This window comes from Ochotona princeps, chromosome 11 (assembly GCF_030435755.1).
Source record: "Ochotona princeps isolate mOchPri1 chromosome 11, mOchPri1.hap1, whole genome shotgun sequence".
NCBI lineage: Eukaryota > Metazoa > Chordata > Mammalia > Lagomorpha > Ochotonidae > Ochotona > Ochotona princeps.
In genome coordinates, this window is record NC_080842.1 from 4,982,475 (window position 1) to 5,002,073 (window position 19,599).

General features: G+C 36.3%; 1 protein-coding gene across 1 annotated transcript in view; it reads left to right on the forward strand.

Moving 5' to 3' along the window:
- The window catches only part of LOC101518985 (disintegrin and metalloproteinase domain-containing protein 32-like), a 64,516-nt gene that overhangs the window by 34,169 nt on the left and 10,748 nt on the right, over positions 1–19,599 (forward strand). Inside the window, exons 8-14 of the mRNA XM_058670467.1 lie at positions 759–830; positions 1,878–2,044; positions 6,750–6,831; positions 11,815–11,951; positions 14,228–14,402; positions 15,206–15,298; positions 16,570–16,768. Coding sequence (XP_058526450.1) covers positions 759–830; positions 1,878–2,044; positions 6,750–6,831; positions 11,815–11,951; positions 14,228–14,402; positions 15,206–15,298; positions 16,570–16,768 — 925 coding nt within the window. The remainder of the gene's footprint in view (positions 1–758; positions 831–1,877; positions 2,045–6,749; positions 6,832–11,814; positions 11,952–14,227; positions 14,403–15,205; positions 15,299–16,569; positions 16,769–19,599) is intronic.

The following is a 19,599-nucleotide window of genomic DNA, read 5'->3' on the forward strand; positions in this document are numbered from 1 at the left end:
TTGGCTAGCAAATGAAAGGAGCACTTGAAAGAGAGTCATTTATTAGCTGTTGAAGTTATCTATCCATGAGAAGGGTGCCCAGCAAGGCCCCAAGATGCCAAAGTAGAGGGATTACACACATAAAAGGAATGATTAATACTCACAAAATGAATACACAAAAATGAGTGGAGACTGAAACCTGCGATGGCTATGCAAACCTATCCTTTGTAACTATGAGAGAAGGTTCTTTTCATGAAATTTCAAGAAAATTGGATTGTCTAATATGTACAGTCAGTGGTGGGACACACATGATAGTTGGAGGTTATCCTAAAGAGAGTCATCGAAAATTTGAAACAGGGTTCACGATATATTTATGTGTTTCTCTTAGAATAATCATTTTTCTAATGACATAGGGCTTGTGCTGCTGTTGGGAAAATTGGAGAAGCAACCATGTAAGATTTTATTCCAATACTTGGTGAAAAACTTCAAAATAAGTTAGTGTTTTAAGACTGGAAATAAAGAAACAACTTGAAAAGACATTGATGAGGTAGAGTAGAAGAACCTGTGCTTTTATTTGATTTATTCATTTGCTTAATAAACCGACTAAACAAAGTCTAGATACCATTTAATGTTCTAATGATGAGGGATATAGTAGTGATCCAGTTTGATGTCTTATTTTCAACTGTGGAATCTCCAAATCAGCCTGAAATCTCTGAAAATAAATTCAAAATGCAAGGTAGCAGATTGTTTTACAATATAAAATCAATTGTCTCTTTCAGTATGAATATCTTGGCTCTGAAAGCATGCTAATAACACATAAATTCATCGAAATTATTGGCCTTGTAAATTCAGTAAGTCTTTTTCACTTTTCATAGAAAACAGACTTTAGTTTGAAGTTTTCAATTGTACTAACTTGCTATAATGTTTCGGAATAATTGAATCACATATATATTTCATATGTGAAATATACATTATATATACATACATAAACAAGGAATGATTTGTTTTTTTATTCATTAATTACATTGTGTTATGTGACACAGTTTCATAGGTACTTGGGTTCTCCCCACCCCTCCCCAAACCCTCACACCATGGTGGATTCCTCCACCTTGTTGCATAACCACAGCTCAAGTTCAGTTGAGATTCCCTCATTGCAAGCATATACCAAACATAGAGTCCAGCATCTTATTGTCCAGTCAAGTTCAACGGCTTCTTAGGTATACCCTCTCTGGTCTGAAGACAGAGCCAGCAGAGTATCATCCCGATCAATTAAAAGCTCCAACATACCATCAGCAAAAATTTACATCATTATGGAATTAATTGACATAGTAATGAGTAACCAATATGTTAAACCATAATGCTAAGGGAAATGAGCCAATCCCAAAAGGTTAAATATCATATGTTTGCCTTAATTTAAGATGATTGATGTTATGTATAACTTGTTATGTATGTTATATGTTGTGTATAAACTAAAATTAAAATGTCAATGAGGTGGTCACAAGGAATGATTTATAAAAATCCAATGCATTTCCCACTAATAGAGTAGCATGAATGCGCATGAACAGAACTGACAATCTTCAGATTTGATTAGCTTCACAGCACTTGTCCATGTTGCTGATACACAGTGGTTTATCTACTTACTATTTATTGAAATCTTTATTTAGTGGAGGGCTGTGCTATTGATTTTGAGGTAAACTGAAATTGTGTAATTGCAGAAATTAAAGCAAGCAAGGCAGGAGGAGAGAGGGTGGAAATGAGGAAGAAAGGTAGCAAGGGAAGCTGAGAAGTATCATTGCATTCCTTAAGTTACGTGCAAAGTACCTCAAGTTTATTCTGGTTATGGAAATACAACCTAAAAATGGAGTAATTTTATGTACATTTGTCTCTTCTGTGATTAGATGTTCGCCCAGTTTAAAGTTACTGCTGTGTTGTCGTCTTTGGAGTTGTGGTCAGATGGAAATAAGATTTCTACAGCTGGTGAGGCCGATGAACTCCTAGAAATATTTTTAAAATGGAAGCATTCTTATCTTAAATCAAGACCTCATGATGTTGCATATCTGTTCATGTAAGCACAATGCTTCAGTATTCCTAGTAGGAAAAAAAGTGGTATCGGTAATACATAGAAACAGAGATCCAGATATAGAGCCCAAGATATGGAGGACTCTTCCTCATTTATGACTTTAGTGTTTGATTATTCATTTTGAGTTTATTCTGGCTATTTGCTGATTTTCCAGTTGTCAGGCAACAAAAAATGTTTATTTACATTTATTTCTTTCTTCATCAACTTCGCACAAGGGGATTAAGGTTTCTAGGGGTTTTCTTTATTTTCAAGGCAGATTTTATGGAGAGAGAAGGAGAGAGAGGAAAAAATCTTCCATTCTCTGGTTCACTCCCCAAATGATGGCAAGAGTGAGAGCGGAGCTGAACTGAGTCTGGGTCTCCTCTGTGGGTTCGGTTAATCGTGACTTGGCCATGCTCTGCTGGCTTTCCAGGGCAGAAGCAGGGAACATGACTGGAAATGGAGCATCTGGGAATTGGACTGGCATCCATATATGCTGCTAGTGCCACAGGGCAGAGAATTACCCTACTGCATCTCTGTGCCAGCACTTATTCTTAACTTCTTATAGATTGGATTTATTTCACAGTATGTGTCTTTTTGAGTACTGATAAAAAGTTTGTAATACAAATTTTAAATATTTTGTTCTAATGAGTTTTATGCATTATTTTAAAATGTTTTATTATGAGAAATTATAGCGGTACATTTAAGATCTTACTCATATGAAGCTTCTAACATGAATTAGAAAATCCCTTTGAGTAAATTTCTGTATGTTAATGTCGAAACATATATAGCTTTTTCAGCTGACATGTTAGTATTTCTTTTTGCTTGTGACCCTCACATCTCTGCCAGTAATTAATGTTAGTATTGTTTCTCTCTTTTATTTATTTATTTATTTATTTTTGCCAGCTCGATGGATATCAACAAATGTCATTATAATTTAATTCACTTTTTCTGAGGACTATTGGATCTGAGAATTTTTTTCTTATACTTCATAGATGGATTTGGCTGTGAACTTCTGTAACTCCTTTTTCATGTCTATTTGACCTTATTTCTGTGTACTTGGAAAGGAAGGAGCTGGAAGAATAGTGCGACAGCGAAAGAGCAAGGGCGAGAGTGAGCAAGTGAGAGAGAGAGAGAGAGAGAGAGATCATCTGATTCATTCCCCAGTTGCCTGCTGAGCTGACGTTGGGCCAGGCAGAAGCCAGGAGTCAGGGATTTCATCTAGATCTTCCACAAGCATGCAAGAGCTTGACAGCTTGGCTGTCATCAGCTGCCTTGGCAGCCATAGTTGCTTGATGGTGGATTAGGGTGAAGACACATTAAATTGAGTAGAAAATTATTACTCAAGGGGGAAAGCTGACAGGATGCAGGTCTGGATGATGGTTAGACATGTGGATGGCAAAGAAATTGCTGTTGGACTTACAGAATTTGGGGAGCAGTACAGACAACTGAACAATGTAGACGTGACCAATTTCCCATGGACAACTGAAGCTCCTCTGGGAGACCAGGTAGAAGGGAGAATTACCAAAGTAGTGGGAGGGGGTTCAAACCCTAGAATCATGGGTTTTGGCCAAAGGTTGATTGGAACGTGAGCCAAGACAGAGCAGCAAATTTCCTGAAAAAAGGCCGGGGAGAGGTTGAGCAGGCTGTGGTGCAGCAGGAGCTGGGAGCACCATGGGTGCAGAGAAGTAGCCTGGAAGTGGTGGGTAGGAACCAGTGAGGAAATAAGGTGGTGTAAATGGACACCAGGATCAGGTTCCAAGATGCTTCCACCTTACGAACGCATGAGATCCCTCCTCCAGTGGGGTTGCCCAGCTCCCGAGGATCCCAGAGCGGAACAGGAGGATAGGAAGAGATCTGTATCCTAGAGATCACAGGGAATTTGAGTGCCCTTGTAGGCCAAGAACTCTGAGGGCAGTCGTTTCCTATCAGATCTTCCATACAGGATTGAAGCAGCTCAGAACTCTCCTCAAAGGGTCTGGTGACATCTGAACAACTGCCAGGAGCCCCGGGTGGTCCTGAGAGATAAAAGAATTGTAAATTTCCTTCTGGTTTCAGGGGAGGAGCTTTCTCTGGTCCTTACTTAGTTCCAGCTTTGGCTCCCTATCCTCTCTTGCACTGACCATAAGGGTCACTCAGGAGCCCCAAAATTAACTCAGATAGACACAGAGAGACTAATATAGAAAGGAAAAAGTCAGCTCCCGACTTGGCTTTTCCTGGACCTCACTAGGTAGGATGTAGAGTTCAGTTATTCTTCACTTGCTAAGTTATTGGAAATTTCTCTGCTCAACTGCCTAAGACTGTTCTGCTCTTCAATTGTTAATATGTGGCTTGTTAGAAGTATAAGTCTGTTTTGATTATCCTAAAATGCACAAAGTTCTGTAAAACCTTGCTTGAATACTATAAACTGCTACATTTAAATGTAATAAAAAAAAACTTAAGTTGCAAAAACAAAAACAAAAAACAAAAAAACCGCATGACACCCTCCAAAATAACAAAGGCAAAAGCAGAAAGAGGCAGCCAAGTGCCCTGTATGCTGGAGGTGCCACCTTAACTGTCCAGGGACATGATGCAATCTTATGCCTGGTAATGTAAGAACAGAAATTGAGGAATTACCTGAGAATGAATTCAGAAAAAAGATAGCAAAGCTCTACAGATCGGTGAGAAACAGATAGGAGTTTAAGGAATTTACACATAACACAGGAGATAGAAACACTGAAGCAGTATCAAAATGAATTATTAGAAATGAAAAACTCATTAACACAAAAAACAAAATGGAAACTCTCTACAACAGAATGAGTGAGTTGGAAGATTGAATTTCAGAACTAGAAGGCGATGCCTTTGAAAATAACAGTATTAAAAAAAAACTGCAAGAGGAATTGAGTAAAGCTAAGAAAATCATCCAAGAACTAAATGATCTGAACAACTTTTCTTATTAAGATAATTGACCATATTCTCTTGCATTTCGTTGCGTTTCCTTAAAATCGTTGTCTGTCCCTACAACATGACATTTCTGCCACTTAGTTTATTCCAGTAGTCTTCCTCCAACACTCTAGCAAAATAGCTGTTGTTTTAATTTTGATCCTTTTAGTAAAGTGTGCTGGAAATTATAATTTAACACCTTGCCAAGCATTACTTTGGAAATTAACTTTTGTGAGAATGGTGGAAGAAAATTTATCCTTTAGAAATATAGAAATTATAGTATAGTCATCATCGTTGAGCTAGGTAACATAATTTTTTTGTATTTTGATATCACTCGCTACTGAAGGAATTAACTACATATCTACAGTGAGGTCCTGGAACAGATAGTGTAAAAATGGAACGATTTTCAACACTCTCCATCTCTGTTGTACAGGATCTTATAATCTGCTATGTGAATCCTGGAGTGGGAACAATGGACTTGCCAGAGTTCGTATTAGTGACTTATTTACAATTGTTTGCAATATAGAGTAAATAAAATCAAAGCAATAAGCATAGAAATGGAAGAAATTACCGGAAAGACCAAATTATATGCTACATAGAAACCACAAAGATAGAAATACAGATTTAGGGAACTCACAATAGATAGAAAATGTGGGAAACACACCTGTTTATGAAAACACGGTGGTTAGAGGCATAAAGCTGAGTTCTTTTAAAAATAAGGAATTCATAGAGCTTGCACTGAACCTTTCCAGGAAGGGAGGATAATGCAAATAATTGAGATACAAAGCATGAGTCTCTATAATTGATTTGGTAATAGAGTGGACAAATCAACAGTGGTAGCATGAAGTAGAAAAAAAATGTTACTATTGAGCTCTTCAACATTTTGCACATTTTAGGGGAAACTCCTAGGAGTTATAAAGGTAGGGAATTGCTAAATTATCTATTGTAAGAACTTTTTTGGCTGAAAAAGAATGTAAACGAATCACATGGATAATAATTCTCAGACTTGGGTGGTAGGAAGAACTAGCTTGAAATAATAGAATTGCTTAATACAAATAGATATGGAGAAGGGACTGAGAAGGCAGTGTCCTTGTGAGATGATGTGCAATTGAAGCAGAAGTTATATTGCGAATCAGAACTACGAAGATAGCTCTCTCTGTCCCTCTCTCTCTGTCTATGTATAGAGAGAATCCGCCCCTTGTGGTTTAGAGTGTAAATCTGGATTCAGACTGTGTAAGCTTGTGTCCTTCAGTAAAATATTAATTGTTCTGCCTTGAGAGAGTAACAAACACTGCTTATCTGATGTTTGATTTCGTTAATGGTATAAAAATATCAATTCCACTGGTTTTCTATGATAATTAAATGGCTTATTCAGGTAAAGGTTTGGAGATAGCGTTGTTACAAGAGAATATGCTTAGGCCCATGCTCAAAACTGGAATACTATTTAGCTGGGAGACAATAAAGCCATTCCCATGAAGAACTGTTGAGTTTTTTGTGTGGGAGTGACATATTTGGGTTCATAAATTAATAACCTTTGGTTGAAGGGCAATTGGTAACCTTATCTGGAAGTGTTGAGTACAATAAAGCCATCAAAATCATGGATTTGTTAGACATTCTAGAAAATCCAGTATATTTAAATAATTTAAAAATATTTTCCAACTTTGAACAAGGGTATGTGAAATAATTGTACCTCACTTGATATCAAATTAAGCTTCCATGAACTACATATTAACTTAGCAGATTCTCAGATATCAAAGTTCATTACAATGAGTAATATTTCCTTATTTAGTTATAGGGATTATCCACATTACCTGGGTGCTGTGTTTCCTGGAAAGATTTGTGATACTCAGTATTCTGCAGGAATTGTAGTGGTATGTAATCACTTAATCTTATATCCAAAAGTTACATAATTAAAATTTGCATCACAATAGTGTGTATGTGTTATACAGTTTGCAATTTTGTTTATTTATATGCTGCATTTGTTATTTATTACTGTTAAATTTTGATGTATGTAGAAAGAAACTATTTTGGGGAAATATGAGTTTTAAGTAAAATATTTAATATTAAATCATCAACTGTTATCAGTTAAATAACTTCATTAATCAAATCAAATACATAATCCTCATTAGTTAAATAATTGAGCAATACTTTACCAATTGCTATTAATTACAATAATTACAATGATAATATAATTGCTAATTAAAATTAATCATGATTATTGATCAGTAACTAATTGAGCAATTGATTATTAAATTAATATTAATGAAACATTGATTACTACTAATTGCAATAAATAACAGTTGAAATGCTAGTTATACTTAAAATTACATTAGAATTTGAAGAATGAGAAAAAAATATGGTAAGTAAAATAAATACACATACATTCCTCAATATGTGAAATGAGACATCCTGAACATTTCTATATGCCCAGATTTTTGCTTGCAGACCTACATTTAGGAAAAAAATGTTTACAGATACAATACATTCAAAATGAAAACAAGTAATTAAAAACATCCCTTTAAAAAAGCTTCCAAGATCTGAAACATGGTATCTAATGATGGTTTTAAAAACAAGGTTAAAAGTTCTATATTTTTAAATTGCAAAGTTGTGTCTGCTGATTGTGTCCAATTTGTTAAGTGCATATAGGATTTGGTAATAAAAGTCAAGCAATCTTACATATTACCACCTCAGTGGAGAAAATAATTACTAGCATTTTTTTTAAGATTTTTTTAAAATTGGAAAGTCAGATATACAGAGAGGAGGAGAGACAGAGAGGAAGATCTTCCATCAGATGATTCACTCCCCAAGTAGCCACAACAGCTGGAGCTGAGCTGATCCGAAGCCAGGAGCCAGGAGCTTCTTCCGGGTCTCCCACGCAGGTGCAGAGTGCCAAGGCTTTGGGCATCCTCGACTGCTTCCCAGACCAAAAGCAGTGAGCTGGATGGGAAGTGAGGATGACTGAACATGAACTGGCACCCATATGGGATGCTGATGTGTCCAAGGCGAGGACTTTAGCCACTAGGCCATCATGCCAGGCCCAGTTACCAGCATTTTCAAAGATAAAATTGGGCATACAAAAAGTTTAAGGAAAGATAGAATTAAAAAGTGAAATTTTGGTGAAAAAATCACTTTCATCTGTGTTTTTTTTTTTCATTTACATGTTTTCCATGAACTTTTTTTTTAAGATCAAATCAATTTTATCTTTTAATCTCATTTGCACAAGCTTTTTGGAGTCCCTTTGATCTTCCACTTTGTGTTTTTTTTTTTTTTTCATTTGTCACTGTCTTTGAGTAAATTATTTTTTCAGAAAAATTGGATTTTCAGCACATATCTTTTTACACATATGTCTAACAGATGTTTAACATTTAGATCTTACAGCAAATTAATGCATACACATACTAAAATTTTAAACTTTTGTAATCATTGGGAGTAAGAAATGATAGTGCAGGTATTTTCACATTAATACAGTCATATTTAAAATTAAGAACAAATTCCTTTTGCTTTTTTGATTTGGTTATTTAAAAATGAATGCGACTTGCTCCACTTCTATCTTGTTTTATAAACTGTCAGAATGATTGGTAATATTATGTTTGTGTGCTTGTTATTACATGATAATTTTTTTAAAATTTGAAATCCATGCATAGATTAGATTTTTTTTATTCTGTAGCACATGTAATTATTTTCCCATGATAGAAAGTATTACATAGAGAATCAGTTAAAAGGCTTGTCTTCATGTTGATTTAATATTTGCAATTGGAATAAACACACTTTAATGTGTCTTGTGTCTTTATACATAGAATGATAGGTGATATTTGACTTCCTCTTTGAGTCCATATATTATCCACTTGGTTCTTTTGCCAAGTGGCATTGGCTTTGGCTTCCAGGATGGCTTTGACTGAGAGTGTTGGGAATGGAATACTGATTGGGTTCTAGGTCTTGAAGAAAATCTTTTCATCTTATGTTCCTTCTTATGTTGTCTTTCTCATATGTAGCCTGTGCTGCATTGTGGTATGTTCCATCCACACATGGTTTATTAAAGGCTTTTATTGTTTTCAGCTATGGATGAATCTTGAATTATATTAAATGCTTTCCTGTGTATGTTGAAATGATCATATGATTTTTATGTTTCCTTTTGTTGATGTGCAATTGTAAGTATTTTTTGTTTATATATGTTGAGCCATGCTTGCATCCCTGGGATAACTTGCAATTGATCATAATGCTTGATTTTTCTGATGTATGGTTAGATTAGCTATTCTAACATTTATTGAGAATTTTTGCCATTATGTTCACTATGATACTGACCTGACTATTGTTTTGTTCTTAGTTGTTTGTCTGATTTAGTATCAGATTAACGTTGACCTCAGAGAATGAATTTTGAGTTTCCTTCTTTATTTTTGTTAAAAAAATTAAATAAGATCAAACAGTTCCATTTATGATACAGATTTAAAACGATAGTGGTAGCTCCCACCCTGCACTCCCTCCTGTCCGTGATCCTCACCCTTGCTTCTCATTTCCTGTTTCTGTTTTCAAAATTCTTACATTGGCAATCTTTCCGTTCAATTCACAGTCACAGTGTTAATACTCCACTAGGTAAAGAATTCAACAGACAGAGTGCAGAAAAAAAATTGTTGCTCAAGAGCATAGACAAAGACTGTAAAGAATAATCGAATCTCAAAACACCAAGTTTGTTCACACATATTGCATGCTTTGTTTTTTGTGTGTTAGTTCCCACACATCACGATGAACATATTTGTCATCTTTGGACTGGCTTTTTCAGTAAGTGTGCTGGTTTCCAATTGCACCCATTTTATTGCAAAAAAACAGGATTTCATGATTGTTTTTATGCCTGAGTATTGTTTAACACACTGTATATAATGTATATAAATAATATATACATTTTGTTTATTCAGTGATCCGTTTATGGGCATCTGGGTTGAATCCTTGTCTTAGTAATTGTAAAATAAACCTGGATATGAAAACAGCTCTCATAAGTCAGCATTCGTTCATTTGGGCAAATTCTCAAGAGTGGGACATATGGTAAGTCGCTTATCAGATTTCTGAGGAATCTCCATACTGTCCTCCATGGTCATTTTACTAGTTCACATTATCCCTCCCTCCCTGCTTTTACAACATCGTGAATGGTATTGATTTTAAACACTCTTGTTCAGCCATGGGTTGGTTTGTGTGTACAAAACTACTGATTTTTGTGTGTTGATTTTATAACCTTTCGCTTTACCCAATTCTTATCAGTTCTAGTGGTATCTTTGCAGAATCTTTTAGTTCCCCTAGACAGAGAACCGTGCTCTCTGAAAACTGGCATAACTTGACTTCCTGCTTTCCAGAATGTATCCGTTTGATTAGTTTTTCTTGCGTAATGTTTCTGCAACACTCTCCGGGACTATTTGAACAGCAGCAGTGAGAGTGGGCACCCTTGCCTGATTGTGCGTCTTAGTGGAAATGCTTTCCATTTTTCCTGCATACACTGGGATGCTGGCTGTAGATTTGTCCTTATATTACTTTGACTGTGTTGAGGAATTTTCCTTCTGTACCCAATTTGTTTATTTTTTTTTTTAAATAATAAAAGCATGCTATGTTTTTTCAAAAGTTTTCTCAGCATCTATGTGATAATTACATGGGTTTTTATTTTTCTGTTTGCTAGTGTGATTTTTTCATGCTCATTTGGGTACATTGAACTATCCCTAATACTAGGGAAAAATCCTACTTTGTCCAGGTAAATAATCTCTCTGAAGTGTTTTGTATTCTATTAGCTAGCATTTGTCTATTTCAAAATTGTGTATTTTTTATAATACAGAGCATCTTACAATACTTAGGAATTCCTCCTTATTTAATAAATAAATATTTGTTTATGTTGCCTCAGTTACTCCTACCACACATTTCAGATTCTCCCATGCCAATTCCAGATTCTATTGCTTTCCCTTTCACAGTTTGGTCATTCCTGGTCCTCAGCCACCTCAGTCTACAACAGGAGGGTTACTGACCTGCCTGCAGAGTTTCTCTCACTCCATTTCCCTTTCACTTGCACATTTGTAGCTTTCTCTTGTTATTTTTCTTTAAATGCATTGTCATGGCTACCAGCAGAAGCCTGTTGAACCTCAGGACTTCATTATTCATATTTACATCCTGGGGAATAAATGCTTCAATCTTCTGGAGAGTTTGGTCTCCACCTGCTCCTTATCTCATTCTAGCTGTTGTTGCTTGACAAGGAAGTTGTTTGTGCTTTTGGTCAGCCTGTGAGAAACCTAACCGTGTGTGAATTCCACATGGTCTGTTCTCTGTGTTCTCTGTGGCTTCCGTGAGTGCGAGCGAATGCGATCATGAGGATTGCGGCAGGAGACTGTGCGCTTGAATTTGATTATTTCATGATATGGTAACCGCGTGAGCTTGGATGAGATAATGTGAACTATCCTAAATGTGTATCAGAGCCGTTTTAAGAAATTGTGTGAATCGAATTGTAACTATAGTCCATTTGGCCAAAAATCTATTTAACTTTTTTCTCATCAAAACATGCTTTTCAATATAGTCATTATGGCCTCCTTGAATTTGCTAGGCACTCATCTGTTGGATGATAACAAAGCATCGCATAGGCGCAGTGGCTCAATGCGCTCATATCTTAGTGGAATTTCCTAAGAGGAACTTTCATATCTTACAGGCCTATGAAACTATATCTCGCTATCTTAAATATTTGTGAAAAAAATAAAAGTGTAAAACAAAAAGCAGAAATGTTCAGAATTAGAAAAAAATAGATTTTCTTTCTTCAGGCACTGTTTATGTGTTGGCTAAAGAATGTGTCGACCTTCTTATAAACTTTGTTGTTATTGTTGTTGTTGTTGCAGTATCCTAAGGAGATAACCTTGGAGGCATTCTCAGTTATTGTCACCCAGATGCTGGGACTCAGTCTGGGGATCTCATACGATGACCCTAAGAAATGTCACTGCCCAGGAGCCATCTGTGTCATGAATCCAGAAGCTGTGTAAGTTTTAATTAATTATTTTTAGTAAGTGTTTTAAGATCCTTCCTTATAGGTTATGTTTATCTTTTGAAGATTTGTTTATTTATTTTATTGCAAAAATTAGATTTACAGAGAGGAGAGCCGGAGAGAAAGAGCTTCCATCCGCTGCTTTACTCCCCAAGTGGCCACAATGACTGGAACTGAGCTGATCCAAAGCCAGAAGTCACCAGCTTCCTCCAGGTCTCCCTCGCGGGTGCAGGATCCCAAGGCTTTGTGCCACCCTCTCCTGCTTTTCCAGGCCACAGGATGGGCAGGCAGCTGGAAGTAGAGCAGCCAGGATTGGAACCAGCACCCAAATGAGGTCCTGGTGTGTGCAAGATGAGGATTTTAGCCACTAGGCTACTGCGCTGGGCCCTGGGTATGTTTGGTGAATACTCTGAGTGAGGATAATTAAAGGCATGTCAGTAGAGCAAAACAAGTGATCCTTACGTTATAAAACAATGGATTTTTCTCCCAAGCAATTTACTTTTGTGGAAAACGCAGAATCAGCCTATGAACAGAAAACCTAAATCTAGTTGCAGACCAATAGCAAATATTGATTATATGTGTGACTTTGGAAAAATCGCTTCATGTTGCTTAGATTTAACTCTCTTATTTTGCAATGGTAACAATCGCTACTATTCTCATGTTTTAAAAGGTAGTGTATGAGTACAGTGAGAGAATAAGAAAAGTACATAGTTGTGTGAGTGTGTGACTTGTAAATTTACCGGTGTCCTTAATGAATACGAGACAAGCGTTAATGCTGATGCCTTTAATAGGCCATGTTTTTTGTTATTCAATAAGGCCTATGACAGGTGTTACTTATTCATAACTAAGGAACTATTGGAAGCTGAAAGTAACAGCAAAGATCTAATTTTTAGCGCATCATTTTTTCCATAGTAATATTTAAGAACCACGGAATTTGTTGACTTGCATGTTCTAAAAAATAGTACAAACCTGAACATATATGTACTATTAAATGCCACATACAGATAATTGTGGTACAGCTTTTTCTAAAAGAATTATTACATGTATATAACTAGATATGGTGAATATATGCTGCCTACATCAATGCATAAATGAAAAATACATATTCATATAATTGTACATGTTTACACACATATTTCAATATGTAAAATATTCTGGCAAATGAAATTGCTAGGTAAGTTTATTTGTAAACTCACATTTATGACAATTTTTCATAAAGTTAGAAAGAAATATATATTAAGAAAAAGCTATGCAAGGATATCGGTTTTGTGTAAATGGTTTTTACATCCATTTGCATATTTGAAGAAGCTTCTACGTTTATGAAAATTATGACTGTATGGTAATATTCTTAACAATACAAAAATTACTGTTGTGATTAAACCTAAATTTCTTAGGGTGATATGAACATGTTAATGATATTAATTCTTCCAATCCTTTGGAATGGAGTGGAAGATTTTCCAATTTCTGTGTGTGTACTTCTATTCATTTCATTAGTGTTTTATAATTTTCGTTTTAAGAGATCTTTCATGTGCTTGGATAAATTTACTCCAATCTATTTCTATTTTTTGTAGCCATTGTGAATGAGATTGTCCTTACAAGATTTTTTCTCAGCTGTGGCATTTTTTTTATGTACACAAATACTATGGGTTTGTGTGTTTAATTTATATTCTGAAACTTTGCTAGACTTTGCTAGGATATTAATTTTTATTTGGGTCAATTTCACTTCAATCGCTTTGCCTTTTTAAAAAAGATTATTTTTTCTATTGAGTTATTCTTGTTAATTTTAAAAACAAATGATGCTTCCCAGAGTTTGAAATCTTTTTTTTAGAGATTTATTTTATTTTTTAAATTGGAAAGTTAGATATACAAAGAGGAGGAGAGACAGAAAGATCTTCCATCCATGATTCACTCCCCAAGCGGTCGCAACGGCTGGAGCTGAGCCGATCTGAAGTCAAGAGCCTGGAGCCTCTTCTTGGTCTACTACATGGGTGCGGGGTCCCAAGGCTTTTCAGCCATCCTCACCTGCCTTCCTAGGCCACAAAGAGGGGGCTGGATGGTAAGCGGGGCAGCTGGGATTAGAACCAGCACCCGTATGGGATCCCGGTGCATTCAAGGCGAGGACTTTAGCCTTAAGCCTACCATGCTGGGTCCCAGAGTTTGGAATCTTACGACCCCTTCAAAAATAAGGCGGGACAGTCTGAAATTAATGTATGTAATATGAAATTTTGCTTTCATAAAGAGCCAATAATGTTTTACACATTAATCTTTAGGACATCCAGTGGTGCAAAGATTTTTAGCAGTTGCAGTTTGTGGGACTTTGAGAGTTTCATTTCAACCGAGGGTGCGAGTTGTCTTCAGAATATGCCAGAAATGGAAAGACAGCGAGCAGCCTGTGGCAACGGACGCGTAGAACTAAGTGAGATCTGTGACTGCGGTACTGAACAAGTAAGTTTCCTAACTAGGAAAACTCAGCAACAGATTGGTTGTTTCAGCGAATCACTGCTTCACAGCAGTTTGTTATTGATGGACTTTCCCTTGTTTTGAAATAGTTTAGATGATCCCGTGAGCCCAGGGCTCTCACTGTAAATGTAGTAGGTTCGAATAGTCACTGCACGCACCCTGCCTTGTTCTTCCAGTAGCTATTGTAGAGAATGCTGATTGTCCCTCACCACTTCCATAAGGTTGCTACAGAGCTTGGCTGGTGGCTTGTGCTTGCTTTCCCAACAGAAGGCAGGGATTCCTTATAGCAATTCCATGGAATGTACTCACATTTATTTCTTTTGGAACACACAAATACTGTCAGTGACTTTATCTGCCAAAAGCATTTTCCCAGGTTTTAAACTAACTCCTACTAAGCTTATATTATTATAATGATGTATCTTTTTTGAAGATTTATTTATTTTTATTGCAAAGTCAGATATACAGAGGAGGAGAGACAGAGAGAAAGATCTGTGCGTTGATTCATAACGACCATAATGAATGGAATGACCGCAACTGAGCCAATCTGAAGCCAGGAACCCGGAGCCTCTTCTGGGTCTCCCACGCGGGTGCAGGGTCCCAAGGCTTTGGGTTGTCCTTGACTGCTTTCTCAGGCTACAAGGAGGGAGCTGGATGGGAAATGGAGCTGCTGGGATTAGAACCGGCACCCATATGGGATCCCAGTGCATTTAAGGCAAGGACTTTAGCTGCTAGGCCACGCCGCCAGGCCTAATGATGTGTCTTTAATTGTACATTTTGCTCATTCATAGCAATGTGGACCTAACAATTGTTGTGATCACCGAACTTGCAGACTGAAAGCAAATTCACAATGTCTTAGTGGAGCATGCTGTCATAACTGCCGTGTAAGAATTATAGTTATCAACATTTTCCTATGTATAGCATGTATGGGATTCTTGAGAACTCTTGTAAATAAAGTGTAACTCCAAATACCTGTTTTTAGAAAATAAAAAAAATTAAATGTAGAAGCAGATTTTGGGTTGGTGAGCATTTTTAATATCTCAATATTTTGTGTCATGTGTTACATTCCTAAATATGACATTTTATAAATCCGAGTGTTAATGATTATGATGAATATCTGCAAATATACTGTTGAAAGACGCATCAATTTCCTAACAACATAACAAAGTATGAAGTGTGAAACTTACTAAAAAAATGTTTTGGAAACTGTATATAGCAAAAATGTAAGCTATGAAATTTTAATTTAAATATCATTTTTATTGAAGGCTCTTAAATGCATGTGGTGAACCCTTTGAATTTTGTTATGTGGTTTTATTCTTTTTTTCAGATCTGTCCTTGTAATGTAAAAAATTCTTATGAAAATACCTTTGCTGAACTAGTTGTTATGGGTTATTTGTGATGGATCATCTTGCTTTAAGGGTTTTTTATTTATGATTTTTCTTATCTCATGATTCTGTCTTACCTCCAAAATATTTTATTTCAACTAGTAATAATCTATTCAAAATATGGGATTCATGCTCATTTAATATTATTTAGCTGGAAGACACCAAGGAGCATGATTAACATTAGGTTCTTTTTTCTGAAAAATGTCTATAGTTGAATGGTTTCTTGGCTCATCTTTTTTTTGCCCTGTATCCATTTTACTATTTGTGTCTCACGTTTGCTAAATAATTACAAACTATGATTACACTGACCTATTTTATTTGAGCCATATTATACTTTTTTCACTCAATAGGAAGAATTAATGATCTTTCCACAAACTGAAAACAGAAATAAAAATTTGGCTTTGATGTTACATTTTTGGTACACTTGTTCTGGTTATTTTACCTGTTAATTTGTAACATCTGTAGGCTCTCAAATACAAAGTAAATTGAACAAATGCCATTGCAAAAATCAAACCAAGAATAGAGAAATGAGAGAGAGAGTGGGAGTTGGGAAGTATCATGTTCTTAAAAGTGTATAAATGAAATATATATATATATATAAACAAAAACTGCAAAAATATGTTTGGAATTAATAAAATAACTATATACAAAAAGATGATAAGTATTACTGAATAAGTAATACAAAATATTAATGATTTACCTTTAAAATAAATATTAACACCACGATCTTATATATGAATGCTTTCTTTTTATGTTTTATTCTTCATTAGTTTAGGCCCAGTGGTCATGAATGCAGAGGCATTAAATATCCTGCTTGTGATTATGCTGAGCAATGTACTGGAGCATCAGAAGAGTGTCCACCTGACAGATTTGTAATGAATGGATATCCATGCAGACAAAATACTTCTGTTTGTTTTGATGGACATTGTATAAGTCTTGATGATCGCTGTAGTACATTATTTGGAGGAGGTATTACCTTTGTTAAATCTAAATTGTGGGCCTTCACAGAGATAAAAATTGTGTATTTTAAGATCTATGAATTCATGTTTTGATGTCCCATATACATTGTGAAATATTTATAATTAAGGTTATTAAAATTGTCATCACCTCATATAGTTATTATTTAAAAAAATATATTGAAATAATACATTTATTGATCTCTTAGGAAATTTTATGTATACAGCGTAGTACTTACTGTGTATTATTGTTTTACATGAAATCTCCTGAATGTACTTATTATTATACTCTACATGAAAGTACTATCTGAGAAAGCAAGACAGTAAAATAGAGTGAGGACACGATAAAGTGCACCCACTGATGGGTGAGAAGTGGCAAGGGCGTCATCATAGGTAATAGGAGTTTGTAGGCCAGTGGATGAGTGAGACTTCCGGGGAGCTATGGACATGGGGAAGAAGCAGACACAGTGAAGCGGTGCTATGGTGAGCAGATACCCCAATGACTGTCAGAGTTCCAGTGGGAGACAGGTGGGAAGGGATGGATTCACGTGAATTAAGCTATGGAGTTGTGAGCCTTGACAGCTTTCGATCTAATTATGAGCTGAACTGGAGCAGTGGAGATTCTGCAGAAGGGCATAGGAGTTAGGATGGAAAGCACAACCTAGCCCCTGATTTTGATGAGGGCAACAAAGCCCCTGGGGGAACGTGGCAAGCTGCACATGTACTAAGCTTGGGAAGAACCCACATCCAGCTCTGCAAGGGTCTTCCACAAAATCTGTTACCATGAATGCCTTTCTCTGGTCTCATCAGGAAAATTATATTGACTTGGCATCTTTCAGTTTACATCCAAAATAGGTCCAGGCTGTTCCCTGACCTAGCTGCTAGCAGATTATAGCAAGAAGAGGAAAAAAAAAAACAAACAGGTGTGCCACCAGAAGCAAGTCCAGACTAGAGTCCCAATATGGAATCGGGAACTGCTGACACTCCTGTGATCCACAGTTTAAAGACATAGCTGGTGGCTTCCTAATCCCAGATCCTGCTGCGATCATGAATGGGAGAAAGGATGAACAGACAACAATACTACCATGACATAGTGATCACAGGGCTGAAGAGGGGTGATCTGGGTTGCACTGGCTCAGAACCTGTGGCAGCAGAGCAGCATGGAACCCCAAGACTGAGACTCACTGGAGGGAGTAGCACAGGTATTAGAGAAAACCAGGTACTTAAGGGACCAGTAAAATCAATCTGAAGCCCTGTGTATGACACAGATAAAAGATAAAATGGGCCAAAGGAGAAGAATACAGTCATCTGAACTGCAATGGTCAATGGCAAAAGAAGAAAAACGGTCACCATGAACAGTGGTTAGCAAAACCCCCCGGACAGAGGATCAGAAGACTATTTCAATCTCAGAATTACCTGATGAAATAATTGAGAAACTGCTAGATAAAGATTATAAAAAAATAATTATACAACTCTTTAAAAACAGTGAGAAGCAGATACAGAAATTCAAGGAACTTAAGGAATATGTTACACTGGAAAAGGCAGCGTTGAAACAAAAACTGAACTGTTAGAAATGAAGAATTCAAGAAAGCACATTTAAAATGCAATGAAAAGTCTCAATAACAGAACAAGTGAGGCGGAAGAAAGAATTTCAGAATGGGAAGACACCACATGTAAAAAAACCCCAGACAGAAATCTGAAAGAGGTCCTGAGTAAAGAAAGCCATGCAAGAATGAAGTGACACCATCCAAAGGCCGAGCTTAAGGCTCAGAGGAATTCCAGAAGGTGAATTGAAATATATATGCAATGAAATACAGAGAGAGAACTTCCCTAATGTGGGAAAGAAGACAGAAGAGAATCCCAAATAGGCTGGCACAGAAGCAGTGCTTTCCATGGCACATCATAATCAAGCTCTCTTCAGTTGAACACAAAGATATTTAAATGAGAAATATCACTTACCTTATAAGGCAGCACAAAGCGGACTCCTGACTTCTCAGAAAAGTCCCTACAGGTGAAAAAAGAATGGAGTGACGTATTTCAGACCCTAAAAGAAAAAAAAAAGTCACCTCACAATAATATACCCAACAAAGCTTTCCTTCATACGTGAAAATCAAAGACAATGCTTGGAAAGCAAGCAAAAGCTGAATGACTTTGCCTCTACCACACCTGTCTTACAAAATTTGCTTAAAATGAGCTACAAACAGAGAAAAAGAACAGCTACCAAACCCGAAGACAAATGTGGAAAACATCTCAGCAAAACCAAGAAAACCTAAATGAAACAGTGAGAAACCCAATGCTAAAATGATAGGATCAAATCACTTCTGGTCAGTATTAACTCTGAATGTAAATGGCTTAAACTCATCAATCCAATGTCATAGATTAGCTGACTGGATCTAAGCTCTTGCCTACAAAAAATGCATCTCACCCACAAAAACACAAAGAAACTGGAAATAAAAGGATTGAAAAGAATATTCCAGCTTAACTCAAAGGAAAAATTGGCTGGTGTAGCCAATATACTATCAGATAATATAGACTTCAACATGTAAAGAAATGAAGGACACCACATAATAATTACAGAATCCAATCAACAAGAAGAAATCAAAATAATATAAATATATGCATCAAATGCCAGGGCAGCTAGCTCAATGAAACAAATATGAATGGATTTAATGGAAGCAATAGACTCCAATACAACGACTGCTGGGGACATTAGCACCCAATAAACTTCAATGGAAAGATAAGGAAGACAGAAAATCAGCATGGAAATGGCAGAACTCACTCAGATAATAGGACAAATGGAGTTAATAGATATCTATAGAATCTTTCATCTCACTGACACAGACT